The sequence below is a fragment of the Anguilla anguilla genome, chromosome 19 (genome assembly GCF_013347855.1).
Source record: "Anguilla anguilla isolate fAngAng1 chromosome 19, fAngAng1.pri, whole genome shotgun sequence".
Classification (NCBI taxonomy): Eukaryota; Metazoa; Chordata; class Actinopteri; order Anguilliformes; family Anguillidae; genus Anguilla; species Anguilla anguilla.
This window is the reverse complement of record NC_049219.1, coordinates 11,381,835-11,407,269: the sequence shown is the minus strand read 5'-3', so window position 1 is coordinate 11,407,269 and position 25,435 is coordinate 11,381,835. Positions and strand designations below refer to the sequence as shown.

General features: G+C 52.1%; 1 protein-coding gene across 2 annotated transcripts in view; it reads left to right on the top strand.

Moving 5' to 3' along the window:
- Positions 1 to 25,435, top strand: part of frmd4a (FERM domain containing 4A) — a 140,233-nt gene that overhangs the window by 25,792 nt on the left and 89,006 nt on the right. The window contains exon 1 of one of the 2 annotated variants that reach the window (XM_035401782.1): positions 1,637 to 1,830. The exons of the other annotated variant lie outside the window; for it this stretch is intronic. Coding sequence (XP_035257673.1) covers positions 1,798 to 1,830 — 33 coding nt within the window. The 5' untranslated portion in view covers positions 1,637 to 1,797. Of the gene's footprint in view, positions 1 to 1,636; positions 1,831 to 25,435 lie in introns of those variants that run through there. 2 annotated transcript variants of the gene reach the window in all.

Sequence of the window (25,435 nt, the reverse complement as noted above, 5' to 3'; positions counted from 1 at the left end):
CTCACTCTTTTCTCTCTATCTCTCTCTTCCTCTGTTTTTCTTTGTCACTTTCTCTTCATGCTTAAAGCCCTTCAGGAGGATCAGTGGCTTTGGCTTAGCAGGTTTGCCAGGTTCCCCCCCACACACACACACACACACACACACACACACAGTTTCTGACGTCTCCGACGAGCTCCTCAGAAGCCTGCCACGTTAAAAAACGGGGCTAAGTCTCCCGCTCTGATACAGCGAGCCGCCCCGCCGCTAACAGAGCTGGCGCGGATGAAGGTCGCGGATGAAGGCGGACACTTAGCGGCGTCTCTCTCTGATGCCCTCCCTGGGCTTTAAAGGCGTGAAAGCGCGCACAGAGTCGCGGTGCCGCGGTGCAGAGGTCAGCCTTTGTGGCTGAACGGCGCTCCCCCGCCCCGCTGTAAAGAGTGAAGTGTGTCAGTTTCTCCTCTGGGGGGCCTTTGATTAAGCGTCTGGGTGTGTAATGGATTCATGACGGGGGGAACGACATGAACATGTGGATCGCTCTGCAGCCGAGTACAAGACAAGACAGGAGTTTGGAGGCTTGTGCAGATAGTCTGTGTGTGTGTGTCTGTTTGCGTGGGTGTGTGTGGGTGTGTGTGTGTATGTCTTCTGTGTGTGTGTGCTTGTGTGTGTTCTGTGTGTGTGTGCGTGTGTGTGTGTGTGTATGTCTTCTGTGTGTGTGTGTGTGTGTGTGTGTGTCTGCGTGCACGTGTGTGTGCATGCTTGCATGCGTGTGTGTGTGTGTGTGTGTGTATGTGGGGGGTAACAGTGAGTCAGGTTCTGTTTAAGGAGAAAGAGAGAGAGTGAGAGAGATCAGGTTGCTAGGCATTGAAGTCACCCTTTTTTGTGTGGGGAAACAATTGAACCCCATCGAACACCTTTCAGCACGTCCTTTGTGACCTGACCACCAAGCTCTTAGAGGCATGGGAGGGAGAGAGGGAGGGACTGTCACACAGAGAGAGAGAGAGAGAGAGCGAGAACGAGGAAGAGAGAGTGAGCGAGCGAGAGAGAGGGAGGGAGGGAAAAGTGACTGGGAGTATTATAGAGCAAAGAGAAATACATGAGTGACAGCAAGGAAGTAAGCGCTACAGAGACAGAGGGAGAGATTTTGTGTTGTACTGCACTGAGAGAGAGCGATAGGGAGAGAGAGAAAGAGAGATAAAGAGAGGGCGATAGAGAGAGAGGGAGAGCAATAGAGAGAGACAGATAGCGAGAGAAAGAGAGGGGGCGAGGTTTATAGAGTGGGAGTACGGAGAGAGGGAGCCCTATCGCTCAGCTGCTGCTGACTGAGAAGCACAGAAAGGAAGGAGAATAAAAGGAGGAGAGAAACCGCCGGATCGTTTGTGAGGGAACAGGGAGCAAACGCAGCCGGGGGAGAGAGAGATCACAGCCACAGAGCACTGAGCCGCAAGGAGAGAGACACCACACACACACACACACACACACACACACGCTTTCTCTCATACACACACACACTTTCACACACACGCTTTCTCTCATACACACACACACTTTCACACACACACACACTCAGTCTCACGCTCTTTCTCACACACACACACACACACACACACACACTCTCAAACTCTCTCTCTCTCTCTCACACGCACACTCTCTCTCTCTCTCTCTCTCACACACACACACACACACACACACACAGTGCTGTCTCTCCTGTCCCTTCCCCGTGGCCGTGGCCGTGGCTGTGCGCGCTCTGTGGAGATGCTCAGGCTGCTGGTCTCCCTCTGAAAGGATACTGCCCTGCTGGAATGAGCTCAGCGAGCGGAGATGGAAACGCTTCTCTCTCCAATCAGGACTCGGGTAGGTGACGGGGTGAACGCGGCCGCCAGAGCCGGGGGGGAAAGTTGGGTCCGGCACCGTTGCTAGGAGTGACGGGGGGGGGGGGGGGAATGCTCTGCTCGCCCCATGCTGGGGAACGACTGTCAAAATGAAAGGGGAAGAGTCTCAGTCAGTTTTCGTGTGGGCTCAGAGAGCACTTCAGGTTAGAAAAGCATCTGGGGCTCTTTTTTTTAATGGAGAATAGCTGCAGGTCCCTGCAGATCAAGTGAAATTGGGGTTGTCTCAGTCCTTATTTATCTTTCCCCTGTGCCTGTGCCCATAGGCTGGGGTAATAGCTGCTCTGTCTCTCTGAAGCCTTGTCCAGTGCTCAGATGGACTCAGATGGCCGTGGTTTAACCCTGGGAAGCTGGACACGGTCCCCTGCGACCCTCTGTGCCTTTTAGCCAGTTTTAGCATCCGTTTGCCCCTTTTGGAAAGGAAGAGCAGGGATAGAAGCTCTGTCGTGAGGTTACATTTTTTAACGCTGCCCTTAAATGGGAACGGCTTCAGGAAACTCCTGCAGCGCTTACTGTATATGATGGAGAAACCCCCTCTTTGATGTTGTATTGCATTATAAGGCTGTGTGTGTATCTCTGGAGCACGGTGCCATGGAGACAGCTGACCAAATATAGGTCGGCTTCACTACCAAATGGCCCAGATGTGTTTTTATCAGGCTGTGATTTATTGGTGATTGGTAACAATTGATGGTTGTAAAAAAAAGCTGGAAAACAAATTGAATGTAACGGCCAGTATGCAGTTTTTCTGGCTCGGGCTTGTCCTCATTTGCATTTCTGTCGGCTTTAAATTCCGCGTGACGCTCTCTCTGGAAACGAAAGGCATTTTGACGCAATTATGTTCTGTGCACATAACATTATGATCCTCTATCTCAGCTGCAGTGCATTTAAATTCTCCTCTCTCTCTCTCCTGTCTGTGTAAAGTGGGCACACGCGGAAAACCGAGCCTGAATAAGCGTACTAATTTATTCCAGCGCTGGTGTGGGGAGTGGAGTGGTGGGGCAGGGTCGGGGCCCTCATAAATATGCGCCCGCGCAGATCAGAGGCTTCTGCTGCCGCTCCGCTGACCAGATAAAACAGGATTTTTCACGCTGCTGTCCTGAGAGTGGCGAGAGTGAGGGGGGCAGCGATGTGTGTTTTTCAGGGTTTTTTTTCGGGTTTTTTTTTTTTCTTTTGGCGGATGATTAATGGGTTCCGCGCCGTGCAGTATGCACCGCCGTCCCGCGCCGGGGCCCCGCGACCGCACCGCTGCAGCTCCGCCAGGACACGCGCTGGCGCTTCGGTGATTTAACCACGCGGCACGGAGCAGAGGGGAGCAGTGAGGGGCAGAGAGGAGGCGTGAGGGGCAGAGAGGAGTAGTGAGGAGTACTGAGGAGCAGAGAGGAGCAGAGGGGAGCAATGAGGTGCAAAGAGAAGCGGTGAGGAGCAGTGAGGGGCAGTGAGGCTCAGGGTGCCTCTGGCCTCTTGCCACTCAGGGGCTGCCTCAGGACTCCTGCTGAAGCTGAGCCCTCTCTCTGTACACAGGGAGCTCTGCTCTGGCTCCCTGTCCCGCTCAGGGTCCTTTCAATTTCTATTCTTGTCATTTCAGGAAATTAACCGATATTCAATTAATTTATGGAAAAAACATCACAATGTATAATTGCCTTTTCCCCAATTCTCATTAATTGAATTTCAGTTCACGCAGTGGATCTCAGCTGACTTAACTGAAATAGAAGCTGCTGTTTGGCACAAATTTGGGAGGGCACAGCTGTGTGCAGAGCTGTGGTGGCTGAGGGACCCACAGCCCATGCTGAAGCTGATGGAGCCTTCTCATGCGAGGGGCCCGCTCTGATCCAGCTAGATTGGCGAATTTGACCTCGGTGACCCCCCCTCCCGGCGGGACACAGGTGTGCGCCGCGGTCCGGGGGCCAGGGTGCCGTCAGCGCAGCTGCGTCTCCGCTCCCCTCCCGTCAGCGGCCGCGGCTCCCGAGCGCTTCCATCAGCCGCCGCTCGAGCAGCGCGGTCACGCTCGGCCTCGCCACGCGCTCCTCCTCCTCCCCTCCGGCAGTTCATCCGAAAACCCAGTAATTGGCTTTTTCCCGAAAAGGCCGTCCGCCCGGTCTCTCTCGCGCGGAGAGCACCTGATCCGCCGCGCCGCGCCGTGCGCGCCAAATCCACCCGCCGCCGCCGCCGCGATCCGCTGCCTGTAATTGACTCCGCCGTTTATTTTAAGGAGGCAGAAAAAAACGCAGCATTAACCCCCCCCCCCGCCCCCCCGCCCCCCTCCGGGAACCCGTCCAAGCAACGAAGTGCAAAGCTCATTTTTTTTTTTTTTTTTCTCCCCCTCAGGTGATAATCTTTAATAACACCTTTGATTAAAATATTTAATTAAGTGTTCTGTAAGTGCAAACGGATGTCGGGAGCCTGTGGAAACGCGCGCGGAATTCGGGGGCTCCTCCTCCTGCGGGCGCTGTAGAGAGAGCGGGGGCTCTTTGTCCTGAAATCCGACTGTGGAGACGGGGGCGCCGAAGACCCCCTTTCCCCGTCTCTGATAACGCTGAGCCAGCTGGAGCCGGTGTGACAGACTTTCTCCGTTCTGCGCTTCACCCAGAAAGCGCCCTGTTAACAGCGGGCAGCCATGCTTCAAATTGAGAGAAAGAAAAAAAATGAGCGAGTCAGGCTAGTTGTAAGCATCGCTCTGTCTTGACGCATATGACAGAACTCAGTACACTGAGTTGTTGACTGGAAGAGAGACAAAGTAAATTCATCTCGGATCATTTTAACCTGCTTAGGGTGTCCACATTTGGAGGGAGCACCAACCAGATAAGCCTCAGAATTATATGGCCTTGCTTTATAATTATAATCACTTACGTCTGGTGCTAATCAGCTAGTATGACCCCAGTAGTATAGCACGGTTATGCTAATTCTACTAAGTTGTAATAAACCTTATGACCTATGGCGTGTATCTCTCCTACACAGTTCCCATGATCATCTCTCTTGAGCGGAGTGCGTGGGGTGCTCTAGGTTATAGTGCAGATGAAAGAGCATTATTGACTCTTCTGTGCGTGTAAAAGTCCTCCTCGTGCGTCATAATCTCCAGTACTCATACCTGGGGGTCTACAGCAGGGGTTTCAAACTCTGCATCGGCTGCAGGTTTCCATGGTTTCCTTTCAATCAGCAGCTAATTCAGGCCTCGGAAACTAGGCGAGTGGTCTCTTTAGCCAATCAGTGACGTGCGTTTAAGCAGCTACCGTACACGCTGAAAAGCACCGATAACCTTCTTGACCGGAGTTTGGGATCGCTGGTTTTCGTCATTGGTGATCCACGCACGCAGGGCTGGACACAGCGCTCCCTGTGCGGAGCGGTGGAGCCATTCCGGTGTTATCCGGTTCAGGGGAAAGTGCCGGGCGAACGGGGATGTGCAGAGGGAGCGCCGATTCCCGCCCTGGCGTATTAGCTCTTAAGAAGCAGGGGGATCGTCCTGCTCCACCGGAGTCCTCACAGCTCTTGCGGGGCTGCTTCTCCTGACCTTGTAGGCTGCGTGGCTGGTGCCGCTGTTGAAGAGTTAGCGGGAGCGAAAGCCTCCACGTGTTTCTCTCTCCGTCTCTCTGACGCTTGCGCGGAAACGCAGCGCGGTTTGACCTCTCTCCCTCTCGCCGGTCCTTTAGCAAAAAGATTCTCGCCGGGAAAAGGAAAAAAAAGAGGCGACCGTGACAAACGCCGTGTCAGCAGTACGAACGAGCCGACGTCCCATTGGCCGACCGTGCTCTGGCATTCAAAACGAACGGTGTCACTTGTCCGAGTAGGAGGTACGAACATGACTGAGATTGATTTCACACACACACACACACACACGCACACAGTGTAGTGTCGTGGGAGCGCTTGCTCTTCCTCAACACGGTATGTAATGTATGTATGTAGGGCAGTGGAGCCCCAGCGGTGGTCTACCAGCGCAGACACGTTGTAAAAACTGTTGACGGAACATCAGTGGCACAAAGGTCTGCTTTCGTAGGGGCGCCCTTTCGACACTTCAGTGGCTTCTCGGGGGCGTTTAAGGGGGGCGGCCTGTTATTCAAATGAGGAGAAGCCCAAGCACGGCCTACAGTTCGGCTCGTCGAGCGAGGAAGAGGATTGGCTGCTCTGATGTGTCAATCAAACGCGAGGAGAATGCTGACGGGTTCAGGGAATCGGAGTCGACTGACTTTGGGAATCGATCATTTGAAGATGCTAAGGGACTAAAACCTGTCACTGTGCCGGTATCAATCTGAGCATATATGGGTTTTTTCCCCAAACTGTTTCCTTTACCTCCGTAGTGGCTGGTAATAGAAGTGTGGTGGATGCTATTATAATCTTCAAAATGTGTTGCTCCATTGCTTGCTAGGAGTCCTAGCAGCTCCCTGTCTTTTTCTCAGCATTAATTCAGTTAAAAACTAATTTTTGATTTTTCCATTAGTCGTGTACTGTATGACCTCCAACATTAATGGTAATGTCTTCGCCGCTAACATAGTCTGGAGAAACCAACATTTAATAAGCCAATATGCTGCTGAATAATGTATTCTGAAGACACACACAAACACGCCCACACTCTCTCTCACACACACACACACCCTGATTTAGATTCCAAATGCAAATGAGCGCCGTCTGGCAGTTGGGACTCGTGGGAGGCATCGGCGCTGGACCCCGGCGAGCGATCTCCCCGGCGTCTCTGTCGCGTGGGCGTAGCGGGCGGGCGGCTCGTTTCCACGGCGAAGCGCCGCAGTCAGAACGCCCAGCGCCGCGCCTGAGCTCCGCCCCAAACTGGAGACGCGCCATTCCACCCTGCAGACTGCACTGCTGCACGCCCCTTTGGCGGTTACACCGAAAGCAAAAGTACACACAGCGCTGGTCTGGCAAAACAAATATCTTTTATTATGGCTTGTACTCTTGCTCCTTCTTCGTGTCCCCTTTACTTTGCACGCGCAAATGACAACCGACGTGCCGCTGGTGCTGTTGCGTTAGGGAAGCGCGTTTGAGGACCTGGTGATAGCCCAGGGCAGCACCACAGCCACTTGCAGCCGCAGTCCATTGCCGCATATCGCACGCGTGTTTTACTAACACTGCATGCATGTTATTCTTAATACCGCATGCATGTCTTTATTAATACAGCATGCGTGTTTTTAATGCGTCTTTTACTCTGAGGTTTGTGTCTCATACATGGGACAGCAGAGGGTTGGCGCACTCTAACTGCAGCGTGACACGCTGTTTGTCCTTCATATTAATGAAGGTCTCTGTGTGTGCGTGTGTGCATGCGTGTGTGTGTGTGCGTGCATGCATGTGAGACAGACAGAGAGACAGAGAGGTGCTTCAAGCTGGCACAATAAGAGTGATGTCATCAGTGTGAAAATGGGCGGTTTATCCGTCCCCGGCGTAGCCGGCGCTGACATCTGCTGCAGCTAATGGAAGCAGATGGAGCCGCTACGGCTGGGGGGCAGCGGGAGAGCGGCGCACGGGGGAAGCCCAAATCGGCCGGCCACCAGCCCAGCCCAGCACGGCATCCGCCAGGCGACGTGGTGTCCCGGCAACCGCAGCTTCCGTCTTCGTCAGTTGCCACGGAGATATGCACTCGCGCCAATATGCATCGCGTTCCAAAATGCAAAACTGCCTCCCGGAGAAATGAGTCTGCGGTCTGAAATCAGCTTGGCGTGGTTCGCTTTGCGGGACTAGACCAAACAAACAGAAGAGATTAGATTTTAAATACATGAGTGTGGATGTATACCTTTCAGAAGCATGCCTGTCTGCTGTAGGCAGGGGAAGCCGCTGGACTGAAACTGCAGAAGCAGGAGCTCAGTCTCGCAGATTGTGGCGAGGAAGCCGTGACCCGTGTCGAAGGCAGAAGGCGCGTATTGCGGCCTTTGACACGATCCCAAGTGGGAATCAAGCTCTCGTCACCCATCGATGCGTTCCAACCCACCTCTCTGATGAGGGCAATAGTGGAGGCACTCTGCCCTGAGTGTGTTTGTGATGTCATAGAAGTGTGCATTCTGGGGGAGGGGGGCGGGGTATGTGGGTGATTGTGCAGACTTGGCCCCAGAAAGCTCTTGAAGTCTAAGGAGACTTAAGTGAGTTATTTATGATGTCATAAAGGCAGTGTTCCATTTGGGGGTGTTATGTAGGTCCAGCTTTGGACACATACTGTAGATGGCCACCATGCAGTTGTGTGGTGGCCACATTGGCTTCTGTGACTCGAGCGTGGTGGCAGTTGAGGCTCGAGCAGCGCAGAGCGCCTCAGCTCTGGAGCAGATTAATGTGAGGCGAGGGCAGGTGCCCGTGCGCAGGTGGCGGGTGAAGCATAACCTCGCCTGGCTGCTTTATGGCGCGCCTCTGTGCTAAATCTCTCTGATGGGGGCTTTGTTTCCGCTACGTCACGCCGGCGGTTTGCCGAGCGCGTCGGGCGTAAACACATCCAGCGCGGCCCTCTGGGTTACGGAGGAGACGGCGGCTCACACAGCGCGACACAGCGTGTGCTGCAGACAGGGCTGCCTCTCACTCCACAAAGAGCTCATGTGTCCTGGAGGCACACAGTCAAGAACATAGTGCACACAAACACACACACACTCATACACATACATGCACACATACAAACACACACACACACACACTCATACACGTACATCTGCACACACACACACTCCTGCACATGCATGCACACACACCCTCACACACACGCACTACCACACAATCCCTGAGGAGATGAAGATGTCAGTTCCTGTAGCAGCATGTGCAGTTTTTAAGACCTCCCCTCACTCCTAATAAAACACCAGTGAAATAGATGGCAGGTCTGTGGAGTGTTGGGCAGACTCTTTGCTTCCCTACTGGGGCGGGTTCAGCTTCAGGTTCTTTTTTTTTGGGGGGGTGGGGGGTGGTTGGCAAGGTTCTTGGCATCTGTTTAATAACTAAGAAGTAATTATAGCCTGACAAAGGTGCACTTCACAGAAATAGTGACTTTCATTCTGTTATTAATCATAATGCAGACGGCGATAGAATGGCAGTGTGATGGCCTGTAGCATAGCCTCGCCATTCTAACAGTCAGGACTGAATTGCAGCAGTGCCAAACTCAGGAACCAGCTTAGAAATACTGAATTATTGCTCCATTCGCTTATCTGAGCACTTCTCTCCTGGAATTTTAAAACCTAATGAGACGTGCCTCACACACTCAATAATATCAGAGCAGTAATCTGAATTTTTCCTGTTTTTTTTTTAAATCATAAAAGCCTCCAGCAAGTTAGACTTTCCAGTTCGGCGGCGCTGTGACAGTTGAGCGCTTTACCCTCATTTCCTATACGGCATAATATGGTACCACGGCCTGCGGCGAAGCCCCTGATTCTGTCTAAATGCTAAGTTCAGAAGCTGTGCGTCACGGCAGAGGCCACCGCAGACACAAGACGCCGGCGATCTGCGGGGTTGGATTTTCCGCAGGGACGTGTGAGAATGATGGAAGCTTATTTTCCTGCGCTTGGCCTCAGTTATGCCCTCGGTAACGGGATTATTCCCCGATGCTGCCGTTCCCGCGACGACCCTCAGGAATATCGGAATAGTGATCAGGTGCGCTCGGAGTTACGGAGAGATTCGGGGCTTTCTGCAGGGGGTTGTGATTTTCAGGCGTCAGAGGAAATTGCCTCTGTGGGAAGATTGCGAGGCAGAGCTTTCAGTGAGAAGCACGGTAGAGATGGAAGAGTGGGAGAGGTGAAGAGAGAGCTAAGCTCCGCCTCTCTCTACTCCCCCTCACAGCCAAACATTTTATACGCGCCATTTACTACTCAACATTCCAATTCCAGCATCACCCCTCACTCTCTCATTCGCTCACTCAGTTACTTTCTCAGGGATTCACTCATTCATTTATTCACGCAATCCGTTACTCACACCTTCACTCATTCATTTGCTCAATTTGTAACTCTCTCACATACTTTATTACTTTCCCAGTGATTCACTCACTCATTTAATCCATCACTCAAATCACACACTCACTCATTAGCTCAGTTGTCTTCTCAGGGATTCACTCACTCATTAATTCGCTAAATCCATTACTCACTCACTCGCTCACTCAGTTACTCATTCAGTTACCCACTTGTGCGTTCGCTCATTTACTTCCTCACTTACTCGATGTGTAATTTGTCTTTTGTCAGTCAGCCGTTTGTGCACACCGCGGAGGTGAGATGAGGGAGGAATATTGAGCAGATCCTTCTCCGTTCCGAATGTGCGCCCCCCCCCCCCCCAACCCGTCCCCCGGGAGCGTTCATCACACGGAATGCGCGCGGGAGACTTTCAGCTCGGTAAATCACCCGACGCGTCGCTCCTGTGGCGTCTGCAGCCGAAGTGCTGCATCACAGTCATTCTGTCGTTTACCAGGAGTCCGGCCGCTGGGCCTCGGGCTCCTGAAGGCCGTCCCGTTCCCCGCTTTAAAAGCCCGTAAAGATTAAATGTGGGCAGGACGCTTTACGGGCCACTGCGAAAAGAGAGCCGCCGCTCAATTGATCCGGGGGACAAGAAATTTGTGAGCGATACGAAATGAAAGCCCCTCCTGTGCCTTTGCTGAAGGTCGGCGGCCGCGTCGCGTGGAAAGGGAGCGTGCGCCGCGCGATGTAGGCTAACGCTATCACCCCCCCCTTTTCCGTATGGGGAAACTGGGTGCGCAGTGCCAGTCGTCAGGAGGAGCGCGACCGAATCTCCGTCGGGAAGAGGTATTGGTGTTTCGGGTTGTCATGGTAACGTCCCGGCCAAAGCCGCACAGGTACCTGCCGGTAAAGCTCGCGTCCTGACAGCAGCGCTGCGCCTCTCTGCGCTCGCCACGCGTTTGATTTAAGGGCCTGTTTCTGTTGTCTCGCCGCCGCGTAGATCAACCGAGATTAGGGATGCAGAATTGACGTGCTATGGAGACGGCCGTATATCATGGTGTACAGTATGAGACGAGCTCGCCTGTTTGAATAAACGTGCAGGACAGAGTCATGGATGGGCAGCTCCTATCATGCAACAAAGCTCAGGCTGGGATTTAGTATAAGAGGGCATCAGTCACCATATCAGTCAGAGTGACAGGCTTTTCTGCATCACTGAAATAGAGTCCCCTCTAAAGCTTAGTGGCCCACAGGTTGGTGGAGGAGTCCTGCTTTCTGCTATAGGACTGGCATGTGACATCACAGTCAGTGCTATAGAATTGGCATGGCACTACACAGTCAGTGCTATAAGGACTGTTATAATTCCTTTCTGCAATTACTGCTTCCCAGAAAAGGGTGTTTTGAAAGGTGGCGTAGTCTTGCTGTGGGGTTTTTCCGAAACGATTCCTGCACTCGAGCGCCTTTTTGAGAGACGCGCCATTAATCAACAACCATGTCACCCCCCCCCCCCCCCCCGAGCCCCGCGGGCGAACAGGTTTGGGAGATAAACACCTCGGCAGCGTTCCTTTCATCAGCGTCCCACCCCCCCCCCCCCCCCCCCGCCCGGCACGTCGCGAGCGGTAATTAGCGTGTGCCATCACGCCGCCTCAGCGTGTACCTTGGACGGGATTCTGTTTTTTTTTCGGGGGAGGTGCGCGCAGGCCTTTCGCAAGCGGAGCGATCGTTTCCCGAGCCGTAACTCCGTGCGTGTGTGCGTGTGACAAAAACATCTTTATTGATTCGTTAGAGGAGGAACGCCTTTGGCTTGGGCGTCTCTGCAGGGTTCGGGTTGTTCCTGCGCGAAGCTGCTTTACCTAGCGTGACCACCTGGCCTTTTTACAGCTGGGGAACGAACCAATAACACTTCTTCCCCCCCCCCCCCCCCCCCCCCCCCCCAAAATTAACGCTAATTAAACTTAAGGGCACATCAGTTGCGCTACACTGTTACCCTTGGCCCGCTGTGCATATTCTGCTGTGGGCATCCAGTTGAGTGAAGAATAAAGAGACCCCCGAGCCAATCAGACTCCCTCGCTTCAGCCTGTCAGCGGTGCCAAAAACAAGCCCCGGCTTCCACTGACGAGCTTCCAATGCCAATTATATGAGCCTAATCACCCTGGCCTGTAGTTAGCAGCGTGCAAGCAGACAGGAACAAGCGGATATCGATAATGGATGGATGGACGTATTACATTTTTTTGTGTAAAAAAAAAATAACATACTCAGGGTATACGTGGGCTTGTCTGCAGTAGTGAGCAGTTCTGTTGATCCAGGATTTCATCATTCTGCTAGGCCTCTTCTCCAGGGAGCCTTTCACAGAGGAGAGTTTGAAGAGGACGATTTTATTACTTAAAGAGCGTTGGAAAGACTGCAAAGAGCTGATCTGTTGACCCGAGCCCAAGTGCTTTTCTATCTGAGGGCCAGATCCAGTGGTAGGCCCAGGTGTTCACTGCAGGTCTAACAGCACCATGCTTAAGCCTGAACAAGCCCTTCCATCAGCTGCTACACGTTCTTATAACGCAGCCTCACTCTCGGATTGGCAAGCCACTGAAAATTACCATAGAAGTATATATAGAGAGTTACCAAAGAGAATCACATTTGGTTCAAGAGAGAGAAAATTAAGAAGATTCAGAACGTGCTGCTCTGAATGTTTGGCACCCATTTTCTCCAGAGAAATGAAAAGACTTTTACAGTCAGTCCATGGACACTGTTTGAACTATCTGTTTGAAATGAAGATATTTTAGGCAGCTAATTTTAAATGAAAAATACTCTAAATATAGGCACAAAATGTTCCAAGGATTCAAAGCCTTCTCTGCTAGTCATGCACGCGTGCTCGACTCTCTCTGTATAAATGTAGCAATTAGATTTGTGTCTTGTATTGAACACGTCGGGCCTAAAACAACACGGTTTTCCTTTTGTTGCGCTGCCTTTCCTGGCGCGTCGCGTGTTCTTAATTACTCCGTGTAGCGTACGCGTGCGCGCATACGCTCGCCGCCTTCACGCCGAAGTGCACTAATGGCTATTCGGAATGTACGTGCCGGCCGGAGACAGCTGTGAAATTGGATCGCCTGTTCTTCCCCAGATACGCCTTCGCGTGCATGCTAATGAGCGGAAGACCCTTCTTTTTAATCACGGCGCGAGCGGTATCAGTGGCTCGCACATGGAGACCGCAATCGAACGCGGCGATGGTAGTTTTTTATTTATTTATTTATTTTTTAAACAGAAAAATGGCCCGTGAACAGCGTCTCTGAGCGGAAAGGCTAACGCGCGGCTGTAACGGATCTCTCTGACTTCGCGCTCGCTCTTCGTCACGGCGCACGCCGTCTCTCGCCGTTTCCCCCAATTTCGAAGCGCAGCGGACCGTGATGTACATCCGTTTGACACGTCGCCGCGGGGACGGGTAATTCAATTTCCTCTCTCTTCCGCCGGAATGCTGAAGCAGGGGACGTACGCTCGCCCCGAGCAGAGGGCCGAGCGGGAGGGTTTTTAGAGCCGCCTGGATAAATATTAGCAAGACTCCAGCCGCTCTGACGCGTGCCGCCTTTGGTGGCGCGAACGCTAACGCTAGCGCGACAGTTTGCTTCGAGGGAACACGCGCGGCTTCAGAATCATTCCAGCGATCGCCAGCGGTTTTACAAACTGGGGATTGCAATGAAAGGGGAAATATGGGGTTTTCTAAAAAAAAAAAAAAAACAATACACAGAAATAGAAAATATTTAGTGAAGAGCCGTAAATGGCGGCTTCTGCAGCTCATGAAAGTACTGCAGCAGCGGTATGAATCAGGGCCGCGTGCTGCTGGAGGGGAGGGAGCGCCCTGCGTTAGGCGGTTGGCGTCGATGGCGGGCGCATGCGGGCGCAGCCGGGGTTCGGTTCGGGGTCACGCGCTTCACGGGCTGCCGGAGAGGTGTTTGGGCTGGAGGTGCCGCGGCTCGCCCTGCCGAAGCGCTGCCTCTCTCACACGCGGTGGTGAAGCAACCAGACTGCGCCACGGTGCCAACCATGGCAAGAGGCCCTGTGCCTAAAAGGCTGCACGTTTACCTGAGGGGGTGCATTGCACCCAGTTCATCACCCTATCCAGACATCAATGGGGGTGGCAGGTACAAGTGCGTTAAGAACAGGCTGACGTGCATTTGGCCAGAATTCCGGAATATCAATAATGTATTTTAAACGTGTCTAGAGAGGCCCATCGGAATGTGAGTTGAATTAAAGGGATGGCAGATTAATGGATATTATGTAACGCAGCCGTTTCCCACAGTGGCTTTCCCACAGTCTGCCTGTGACATCATGAGCACTGCGATGTTAGGGTTCACTGTGACGTGCCTTCATACACGCAGTTCTGTTCACTAAAAGCACAGTCTGTTTGTTTATTTAGATCCCCATTAGCTACTGTATTGTAACAGTGACTGAAGTTGTGTGTGTGTGTGTGTGTGTGTATTTGTTTGTGCATATGTTTGTTTGTGTATGTGTGGGTCCATGTGTATGTTTGTTTGTGTGTGTGTGTGCCCGTGCACTCATGACTGTTTGTGTGTGTGTGTGTGTGTGTGTGTGTGTGTGTGTGTGTGTGTGCGTGCGTGCGTGCGTGCGTGCGTGCGTGCGTGCGTGCGTGCGTGCGTGCGTGCGTGCGTGCGTGCGTGCGTGCGTGCGTGCGTGCGTGCGTGCGTGCGTGCGTGCGTGCGTGCGTGTGTAATTTGTAACAGTACCTTACCTGCCAGTTGCCCCTGGTAAGGGAGTGCCCCAGCGCCATTCCTCCTGCGTGACCCCCAGGGCAGGTAGGGTTGCGTCACGGCAGCTCAGTCTCTCTTATCTGACATGGACGGGGCCTCGTGTGCAACCAGTCTGCGAACGCACCGATAACCTTATCAAGGCCCACCACCACCGGCTTCAACTGCCATTAACAATGCAGCAGATTCATGTCCCGTTTAATGTCCTGGGCTCTTCCAGCACTACCTCGAACAATCACGCAAATTAATTAGACCCACCCGCCTGACAATGCCATTCAGCCATTAAATTTACTCTTGACCTTGACCCCCTGAACAAGTGTTGAAGCCGACCCCATTGCCATGAAAGAGAACGCAGTGCATTTTCAGTGGCTGGTTTACTGCAAGCCTGTGTGCGCATAGCTGCTACAAATCTGCTCCTGTTGCTCGGGGCGTGTGGGTGGGTGGTGGTTGTTATGGTTACAGTGTGTAGCCGTGATTTGGGGAGTGTTTTAACTCCTGAGGTGTAACGATGGATGTTTTTTTTGTTTTTGTTTTGTTGTTTTTTTTCCCCGGTTGGAGCAGGGAGACAGGTTTTGGATTTCCAGTACATGACTCCAGTTTAATAGTGGATCAGAGCAGACTGCATGTAAGACGGCAGTCTCAGCCACCCCCCCTGGTCCTTTCAAGCTGTTTTCAAATTCTGAATATATACGTTATGATAATACGTTTCTCTCAGATACGGTGCATGCAGGTGTACTGAAGAGCTCCTGCACAGGCTGTTCCTTCAGTTGTGCAGTACACTGATGGTAGCACAAGTGCATTAGTGAAAACCATTTAATAACCTAAGGGCTAAATCATATTCCCATTATGTACGTATTTCCATTAAGTCTTCGTTCTTCTACTTGTGCATATGAATGTATAGTAGTTTTTGGTTGTATTATAATGTTGTGTGTCTGATATCTGAGATGGGGAGGGAGGCTTAAATGCATGGCCTTAGCAAATGTGTGTCTGACAGGATGGCTTGTTCACGTACCTGTAGCTCTTGTGAAAGACAGAAATCTCTCTGTGTGTGTGCGTGTGTGCGCATTTGAGATGTTTGTGTGTCTGTGTTTGTGTGTGTGATGTATGTGAGCGTGTGTTTTGTGTGTGTGTGTGTATATGTGTGTGTGTATGTGATTTTTTGTTGGCGTGAAGTTACATAATTTGCAGCTGTTTGCATATAGATCCTTATCAGCAAATTTTGAGTCCGCTTTGACACAGAGAGGAGGGCGACGCAAGCGCAGCGTGTTAAACCCGAGTGGCCCGCCTGCATAATATCTCTGGCCAACAGAGAGCGCTGTAGCACGGGCCACACCGCTGAGCGCTGTGCTGGGCTGAGAGGCCGGGGGAAGCTGTCTGCTCAGCACCGGCCCTCAGCGGCAGAGCCGGGGATCTCCAGGGGCCTTTGAGGCTGGCACACTGGGGGCCAGTGCTATGATTGGCAGCGCCTCTCCGCCTCCCCCTCCCACGCCACGCCGGGGCCCCCCCCTGTTGGTCTAGTCAGCCTCACAAACACACGTGAACCGGCAAAGGCGTCATTTCGGGGGTCAGTTTGGGCGGGGGTGCGAGGCGCGGGGCCGTCAGCAGCTCGAGGTGTTTTTACTGGCCAGGGGTGTCGGCTCGCCGAAACATTCCTGAGCCGTGCCGTATGTGCGCCGAAGCTACACCGTTACCGGGGGAACGGGAAGGGGGGGGAGAGGGGGGGGTCCACAAATGAGTCCCGGTTCAGGAGGGTTAGCCGTGCGAGGCGTGTCAGTACTAAACTAATAAGGGCCTCCGGAACTTAATCAGCAGCAGAGTGACATTTAACTCCTGGATAAGGCCCGTGTGCCTCAGTCAGCATGAACCCCTCTGAGCCGGGGGCTCATTTTAAACGTGTCCGTGCGCATGAGGGGGACGGGCGGCGGCCGCCGCTGTAACCGCGGTAACTGCGGCGCCGTCCTCAGCACGGCCTCATTAGCGTCGGCTCTTGTCGTAATGGGCTTTATTGGACGTGACGTGGAGCAGGTACGGCGTTAATGGTTTCCCATGTTCAGTGCTGGGGATTCCTGTCAGCTAATAAAGGGGTCTAGACATGGTGGAGAACACCTTTACCATCCAAGCCACTCCAGTGCCCCAGTGTCTCACAGTAATTAGTATGTACTCTGGATGTGCGTGCGCGCGCACACACACACACACACACACACCCACAAACAAACGCACATTCGCACACGCACACACACACGGAGGCAGGCAGAAAACGCATACGTACATATTTACATACGTACTGTACACCAGGGAGGTGAAGATTCACAGTGAGCGCAAATAACGGAAATGTCTCTGCCGGTTATTTAAAGTGTCTCACGCAGCTGGATGTGGTCCAAGCTGAGCTGTGCTACATTTCGCTTGTTTGACCTTTAATGATTCAGCCGGCCCCGCTGCTCATGAATTATTAAGGGCTTAGCTAGCACAAGGCATTAAACGTTTGGCGGATGAGACGTCTTTATCCGCCCCCCCCTGGGTACGGGCCGCCCCACCATCGGAACCGTCCCGCCACAGACCAGAGGTCTGCGCGTAGTCCCCCAGAGAACCATACGGGGGGTCATCATTTATCCCAAATTAAACAGGAAGCATTGAGTTTCACACCTTGCAGCTGGATATATACTGAAGCAGTACCTTGTACTGAAGCAGTGCAGGTTAGGTACCCTACTCAAGGGTATCGAACCTGTGACCTTTAGGTTACAGGACCAGTTCCATACCCGTTATACTATCCTGCCACCCTCTCTCACTATCAGGGGAAAGAGATGGAAAGAGCTTGTGCGTTTGTTGCATGTTTACTGGTATTGTGATAAGTTGGCGGAATTGCGCATATGATGAAGCTGCTGCTGTCTTGAGGGTGATGTACGGAGAAAAGCGACTGCAAAGCTGTCTTTTTAATGCTAATGTGAGATAAAGGAAGCAACACTCAACACATTCATGTTTCCTTGTCAGGATATTTGAGAAACATCATCATCTTCTCAGTGGGGAGAAAATGCACTTGTGGTTTTTACGTCTTTATATTTATTTATTTATTTATTTGCCTGTTTGTGAAAATTGCTAAATTATTGCTGCTGTTTTTTCTGGGGGTTTTTTTTTTGTTTTGTTGTAAGAGTATGTCCTTCCGGAATGATCCATAATACAAAAGGAAAAATACTGCGGTATTAATTTTCGCCGTTTCTGAAGCGTGGCGGTTTGGAATTGCGTGACAAACTGCACCATTATTTCAGAACTAAAGTGATGCTAATTTTCCGTGTGAGTGAACACTGTCAGTGTTTTTCTTTTCACAGCGGTCGTCCAATTGCCCAAAAACAACAGTATAATGTTGAGCATGTCATGCTGTACGATTGCTGTACATAAACTAATCAATTGAATTCATTTTTCATAGGCTGATTGCCGTGGAAGTCTATGTTTCTAGTCCAGGCCCAGTGTGGCCAGACTCAGACTCCAGTGCTTAGTCTGTAGAGGATGCTGAGATTAGCAGACGTTTTGTAGAGTTTCCGACCATGGGGCCCATTCATGCGTTAGAACGAGGCCTTTGCAGGAGGAGCCACCCAGCAGCACCAGCCCACCACACCCAAACTATATTTACCCCACACACCTGCGGCACAGGCTGATTCACTATCACTGCCTTGTGAAAAAAAGTGGTCAACAGCCAGCATTTTCTAGTGGGCCGTCCCCTACTGGAAGGGTTGAACTTTTTTTTTTTTTTTTTTTTGCACATCGTCCAAGATTTCGCAGTTTGTTTTCGTCCCCTTTAGCGGATATTAAGCCTTAAGGCAAATATTAGTACAGAAACACATCCCTTTTTTTCCCCTCCAGTTCTGGGCGCATATTTGCAGCGTTAAACAAACATCGGGTGAGAAAAAAAAGAAAACTTTTTTTAAACTCTCCTCGGCTTTTTCACCAATGAGGCTCCAGAAGAGAAGGGCCCGCCCCGCCCTGCTCTAGTGGGCTGCTATTCGCCGCTCGCTCTGATAATTCAGCTTGCATTCCTCTAATATCTCAGGAAGAGGTCCATCATCATCATCTTAAGCACGGCCGGCAAATATTTACACCGCCGCTCTTCCTCGGGCTTCCTGTCCGAACCCGTCCTCTTCGTCGCGGCCTCGTTCGTTAACCGGCCCGCGCTCTGCTCCGCGTCTCCCCCTGCCCCCCCTACCCCCCCTACCCCCAAATCCCCTCCCCCCCACACCCCCCCGTCTGTTTGCCCACCTCCCTGCCCTTGGGGAAGAGCGGCTGCTCTCTGCAAGCCAGGCCTCACGTTTAATGAGATTACACCGGATGTCAATCACACCCCACCCCCCCTCCCCCCCCCCCTCTGCGCATAATATCGCATGTTAATCAGCCGTCCGGTCAGCCCGCGGGGGGGGGGGGGGGGGGGGCACTGGGTCCGCCCCCCGGGTTACGGGCGCCATTAATTTCCTTCTCTGCTGCTGCGCTGGCCGGCGGATCGATAATTCTAAACAGAATGCGAAACTCCGCAGGAATAAACGAGCGAGCACAGGGGAGGGGGGCCTCGAGCGCCTCAACCTCCCTAAACGCCGTCCCGTCCTGTGCGGCTCCTTCGAAAAAGCGTGAGGCGCTGTATAAATTAAACTGTCACTGAATGCAAATAAACGCTCCACAAGGACACTGTGACCAACTTAGAAGGATTATTTTATTATTCATGGGCTACGTTTTGTTTGTATTGCGGTAAAGTGCCTTCCACGAATGCCTGTAACAAGAAGCACAATTAGAATAGTGTCTATAAATACGTAAAACTTGTTTTAAAAGACAGTAAACTAAATAACAGTGAAACACAGGCCTTAGAAGGACCATTAAATGAACAAGAAATAAAGATATTATAAATAGAAGGTTTTGTGCAGTTGAAGGCCTGTTTTGCAAATTGAATATGTTGAGATATGCCATTCAAGAGCCTGTGAGCTCAGACCTGAACATCCCAGTTATACTGTTAGGCATTCTGTTACTGAGCGAAGGTGCGTATTTTCCACAGTGTACTAACTGTACATGTACCCCTGCCACCGAGCTCATTTCTTCATTTGAGCGCTCGCGTATGTAAATGTTTTCTAGTCTCAGGCTGGGTTTCAGGCTGGACCGTTATCCCAGGGGAGTCTGGGTAATCTGGATAGTGAAAAGTGGGCGGATGCCCTGTGGATTTTCCTCCCTTCGTCCCCAAAGGCCCCCCCCCCCGCCCCCCCCACGTCTCCCGCTGTTAACTGGGCTGGATCCCTGAAAGGTGCCAGGCCAGCTGTAATTGGTCTGTTTGTGTTGGACTGGGCCGTGTGAAAGTGTGTGTGTGTGTGTGTGTGTGTGTGTGCGTGTGTGTGTGTGCGTGTGTGTGTGTGTGTGTAGGCATCTCCAGCGAGAGTGAATCTGCTGTCCAGCTGAATGAAGGTGCTCTGTGGGAAATGCTGGAGAGCAGAATTAAAGGACCATCGTTCCTCTGCAGCTGCAGTTCACTCAGCTAAAGCTCCCCCCCAAACGCATGATAGAAACCAAATGGAGGAATCTCTGATGTAAACAGCATTCCTATCTGTCCTCTCTCCAAGAAGAGCGTGTACTCTGTGAACAGCCGCAACGCAGCCGTGGAGCCCACGACAGTGCGTTTACTGCACTTTGCGGACAGTGCGTTTACTGCACTTTGCGGACAGTGCGTTCACTGCACTTTGCGGACAGTGCGTTGGCGGGTCCGCGCCGTTTTACAGCGCCATTAGAACGCCAGGTTCTAGCAGACGTTCCACGCCGGCCACAGCAGCGATAACGGCAGCAGTTGAGATGCTGAAATGGAATTTCATGAGAATTTCCGCCGTTCTCAGGGACTTGTTAGACGGCTGTTAACACCGACCACGCCCTTACGCGCGGACAGCGCCGTGCGTCGTTCCGACTGAACGTTAGTCACCGAGCGACCGATTTGTTGTGTTTGTTTTTGTTTTTTTTGTTTTTTTTGCTGTGTTTGTTTTTTTTCTGATTTGAAATGCGGCGCTGGAGACTGCAGCGGTGTTCGCTGAGGCTGATGGGAAGTGACAGCCGGTCAGGCTAAAGCGGAAAGCGGTATATGAGAGAGAAAGAGGCCGCAGACGCTGGCGGTGTCTGCGTTTATTGGGTTCTCTTCCCCCCCCGTCGCTAATACAGCACCTTCCTTATACATTAGTGCACTTCCTTGGCGTTAAACACAAGCGGCTGAGTTTGTTATGATGATGTCACCTTTCACCCGGTCGTGCCTGATTTCCCCTCAGGGACAGTGGGGCAGCGATGGCTTGGTGGTGAGAGGGAGGGGTTCGAGAGCCGCGGGTCGCAGAGAGATCTCCCACTCTGGTGCCACAGCTGATCCAGCGGGAATGGCCAGCCTTGTGATACATGATGGGACAGCCAATGAAGCAAGTTTGCACCAGCAACTCCAGTCCAGTGGCCTGAGGGATGTGCCCTCCATAACAGGGTCTTGACCACAGTTTAACACTTTATGAATAGGGAATCACACACTCAGTTTAACACTTTATGAATAGGGAATCACACTCTCAGTTTAACCACAGTTGTAACCTTCATGTATAGAGCTTCCTTGACAACCACAGTTTAACACAACATGTGCATCGCAAAGTACGCCGTCATAAACCTCATTCCTGTGTTTGCATCTTGTAACAAGATGCATTTGATTGTTTTTATGCCCCCAAACCCTGAGTGCCAGCCCTGCGCCCTTCCTCAGTCCTCAGGGGGTTTGGGGGGGGGGGGTGGCGTGAGGTTGCGGCGGTATTGCGCCACCTCAGCATGACTCAGCATCGCCACGGTGCCGGATTAACCCCGCCCCTCGTCCTTGCGAATGCGATTAGCGTTCCTTTCCCGTCAGATTCCCACGAGGGCGACGGGATCCGCATTCAGATCACGCGGCGCGCTGCGTCCTGCGCTCTTTGTTCCCGGCCTGTCTGGTCTTAAGCCCCGCCCCGTTTCTAGATGCTTCCGTCTCCATCTCCGTCTCCGCTGCTTTAGTGAGATTTAGCGGCCGAAATGGACAACAGCAGAAAAGCACCTCTCTTGGACTCTGTGGGGAGCCCCATTGACCCCAAACACGAGCGTACCGTCCCGGGACTGGAAGGTGGGAAGTGCTGATCACAGCCTGCAAATTACCCACGATTCCTTGGTCTTGTTACAGGTAAAGAAATACAGCAATAATGCGGCCCGTCCCGCGTGGGCTCGGCGTAATGGGGCCAGGGGGCCAAGCCCCGCTGAATCATGGGAAATTAATCACGCTTTGCATTATTTATTGGGCCTGGCGGTGCCCAGATCCCCGGCAATTAGTGCGGAGTCTGCATCGCTACATCATCAGCTGTGGCGGCACGTGTTTACGGGAGCTCAGGTTACGCTCTTTGCTCGTGAGTGTGAGAGCTCACCTGGGAATTCAGTGGAGGTCGTTGAAAGCGTGCATTCTTGCCAACCTTTTTTTAGCCTAGCACAAATGCAGGTTTGTCTTGCTGGCTTAGTTTCAATGACCAGGGGTCCTCAATTTCAGGGCTTCGTACTGATTTAACGCGTTGGTCTGAAACTTAATCGGTTTTTAAAAGTAAGCTAAAGGATCCATTTCCTATAGAGCATCTTACAGATATGGAAGCAGAAAGTTTATCTGACTGATTGAAAGTCGTGGGATGTGAATGTGGGGCATTTAATCATCGTGGTGTGCATAATGTGGCCTAACTTGTCCTTAAGAGGGTAGATCCTTCAACATCAAAAGCGTACCAGTTACGGTTTGGATGAGAAGCGGCACAGTTGGTTCCCAAAAGCCCTCCTCTGTCACACGCTGTAAGTAGACCAACACTCGGGAAGCAGGTCCTTTAAATCCCTTTGAAGAGCAGGTTTTTTTTTTGGAATGTTTTCTTTATACTCCTAAGCCAGTGTTCCAGAACTCCGCTGCTTTCCATCACCGGCAGCGATTGTGACATCAGCACCAGAATGTTGCAGTTAAGGACATTCTGATCACGCGTTTGTGACCTCACGCCTTACAGGGTTAATCCAGCCTAGCTCTCGCTCTGCTTGGCGCAGTAGAGGGGGATTCTCTCCCTCTGCGTGTAAACGCGCCGCTTCCCCAAGCGTGTAATTGGCCGCGCTGGGTTTCCGCGGGACCGGGGCTCGGGACGGCTCGGTGACCACTGCTTACCGCGGCGCTCGGGTCCCCCTGCGCGCGCGCCCCCTTCCCTTCCATCGGATTCACGCTGCAGCGCTTAACAGGGGAAGTGCCACTCCTGTAAAGTGCAGTCTATTTATCTAAGCCCCTGTTTACCCCGGGGCAGAGCTAATCACCCCCGACACGCGGGAAGAGTTACAGCGCTAATGTCTGCCCGGCCCAATCGGGGAAAGGGAGCGATCTTCTCTTTTACACTGTCACATCGGCTCGGCTTGTCCAACGCAGACGGGACGCTTTTAAACCGGAGCGCAGAGCGATCAAAGCCATTTCAGCCTCACGCCCCACGGCCATCGGCCAATAAGAAAGCATTAAAGCGCCGGGCCGTTCGGTCACACTCTCCCCGCTAAGCACTGGGCTCCCGTTGTGTGGATTTTTGAGGGCTGTTTCTTGTGCCGCCGCGTGTATTTACAGCATGCTAGGTTAGCACAGTTAACTACGTGTGCTCTTGTGCTGTTTCACAGGTGTACTGCATCTGGCTCGGTGGCAGGTATTAGCCAGGTCTGTTATCATTACTGTTCACTAAGCTCAGGTGGAAGTACACGTGTTCTCATATTGCAAGTGGCTCTGGGTAACAGCACAAAGTGGATGTAATGTAGCGCAATGAAGTGTAATGGACGTGCCGCACGCCTTGTAAATCCAGTCCTGCCCGTGCCGTGTGCCAGCCAACCCCTGCAGGGTGTGGCGCGTGATTGGTCAGAGGGAGGAAGGGAGCGAGGGGCTTCGGTCCCCAGGTTTGTCCCAACATCTGGCAGCTCAGCGCGGTGAGAATAAGCGGCGTCTGGCGGGCCGGGCGTCGGAGGAGAGCCCACGCGCGTCCGCGCTTTAACAGGGTCGGCTGAACCGGACGGTCGATTCCGTGCCCCATGCCACGCAGTATTAAAACTGCCGGGTTTAAACACGCAGAGCAAGTGTGAGAATCCGCTCAGCGCTGCAGGGGGGACAAAAGCAACACAAAAAGGAAAAGAGAGAAAAGGATGAATTAACTAGGGCAGGAGCTGCCCGTCCTTGTGGGCGTCTAATTCACAGGAGGCTTTTCTCAGGCTGAGTGATGAAACTCGGAGGCAGAATTTCCCTCAGACAACACACTGAAAATATCCTTTTTGCTTTAAATGGAGAGCCAACATTTTGGTGTTCTTGATTTGTATTTTCTCGTGAAAAATGGAAGACTGCTCTGACATTATTTTCAATTTTCATCTCCACGTGCCACACCATGGTGCCCAGGCATGACACTGATTTATTTGTGAAATAAGGACCCGTAACTTGAAATGTACAATATGTTGTCATGTACACGGAGAAATGTGTTGAATAATATATAGAAATTTATTGAAAGCATACCTATTATTGCCTCTGTGGTCTCAGTGGGATATATTTGAGTACAACCAGCAGGCTGCCATTCAGCAAACATAAGAGCACATTGATATATTAAATACAGCTGGAGTTTCATGTCCATGTGTTCCAATGTATTATTCAAAGTCATTGCATTTCTGTTTTTGGTCTGATATATTTTAATTCAGAATTTAGTATTGTGACATCACAGAGGGCCAAGGTGTTCCGGGGGGGTTTGGGGCGGGGCCCTGCCGCAGTGTTGCAGATGGGGTCTGTGCTGCGTGGGCTCAAAGGGCGGAATGTGCTGAGCAATAGTGTAGCAGGGAGGGAGGCGGGGAGAGCAGGGTGACTCCGCCCACCTGTCAGCTCAGCTGCAGTCCAGGTCACCTTGCTCTGCAACTCTGAGAGCCGGGGCTTTGGGCAATCACACACACACACAAAAGCGCAGGCGCACACACACACACACACACACACACACACACTCTCACGCACTGACTGACTGAAAATGCTCCAGGTGGTGACAGGTGCTGCAAGGTGATGAGTCAGCAGGAACGGCCATGAGACTGCGTTTCCTGCTGGTCCTCTGTCGCCCCCGGCAACCGTCCCTGCCATACGCCCTGCGCTGCTGCTGCAAAGAAGAGGCTGCCATCTCTCACAAAGAAGTAAATAGTGAACCCAATAAGGGAGGAACAAAAACTTTTTCCTTGCGTTTCTGAACCTCAGTCTAAATCTCCGTGCCAACCCTTAATTAAAATCCTTTTTCAGCGACACAAAATCCAGCCTTTTTCTTGGTTCTTTTCAGTGCAGGAATGCAGTGAACATTTCAGTGGTGGCCGGGGGTCCGCCTCCCTTTTTCTTTTCTCTATTTTTTCCGTTTTAATCCGGCGCTGTCCTCTGCGTGTTCCTCGGCTTTGCGGAGAGAAGCCACCATTCAGCGCGGCTCTCCGTCTCCAGAACTGGAACGCAGCCGCCGCTGTTAAACTGCCGTCCCGAAACGCTTCTAAGGCCCCGCGGTGCTTCCCCACTCCCTGCTTACATTCAGCCTGCTCACTTTGCTCTCCTTTACTTCCCGCATCCACGCTCGCTGGAGGGGTACAGCAGCCACTGCCCCAGATGGGAATTGAGCCTGCAACCTCTTGAGTTACACGCCCACTGTGCTACTACAACACTGACCTTGTACCAAACTGCGGCCACTGTTATACTACGCTGATTCCCAGCACATTTTCTTCCAAGCATTATAGTGATGCACTGCAAAAACCAAAAAAAAAGAAAGTCAATTTTGCAATGGACAAGGAGAGCATGGTGCTGAGATGCCCTCCCGTCTTCTGCCACAGGTGTTGTTGTCACCTGCTAATTTTTGCATCCCTCTTTAAAATGGCCGCGCAGCAAACACGTCTGATTTGCTTGCACGCATACAGCAGAGCCCCTAATAAATGTTTC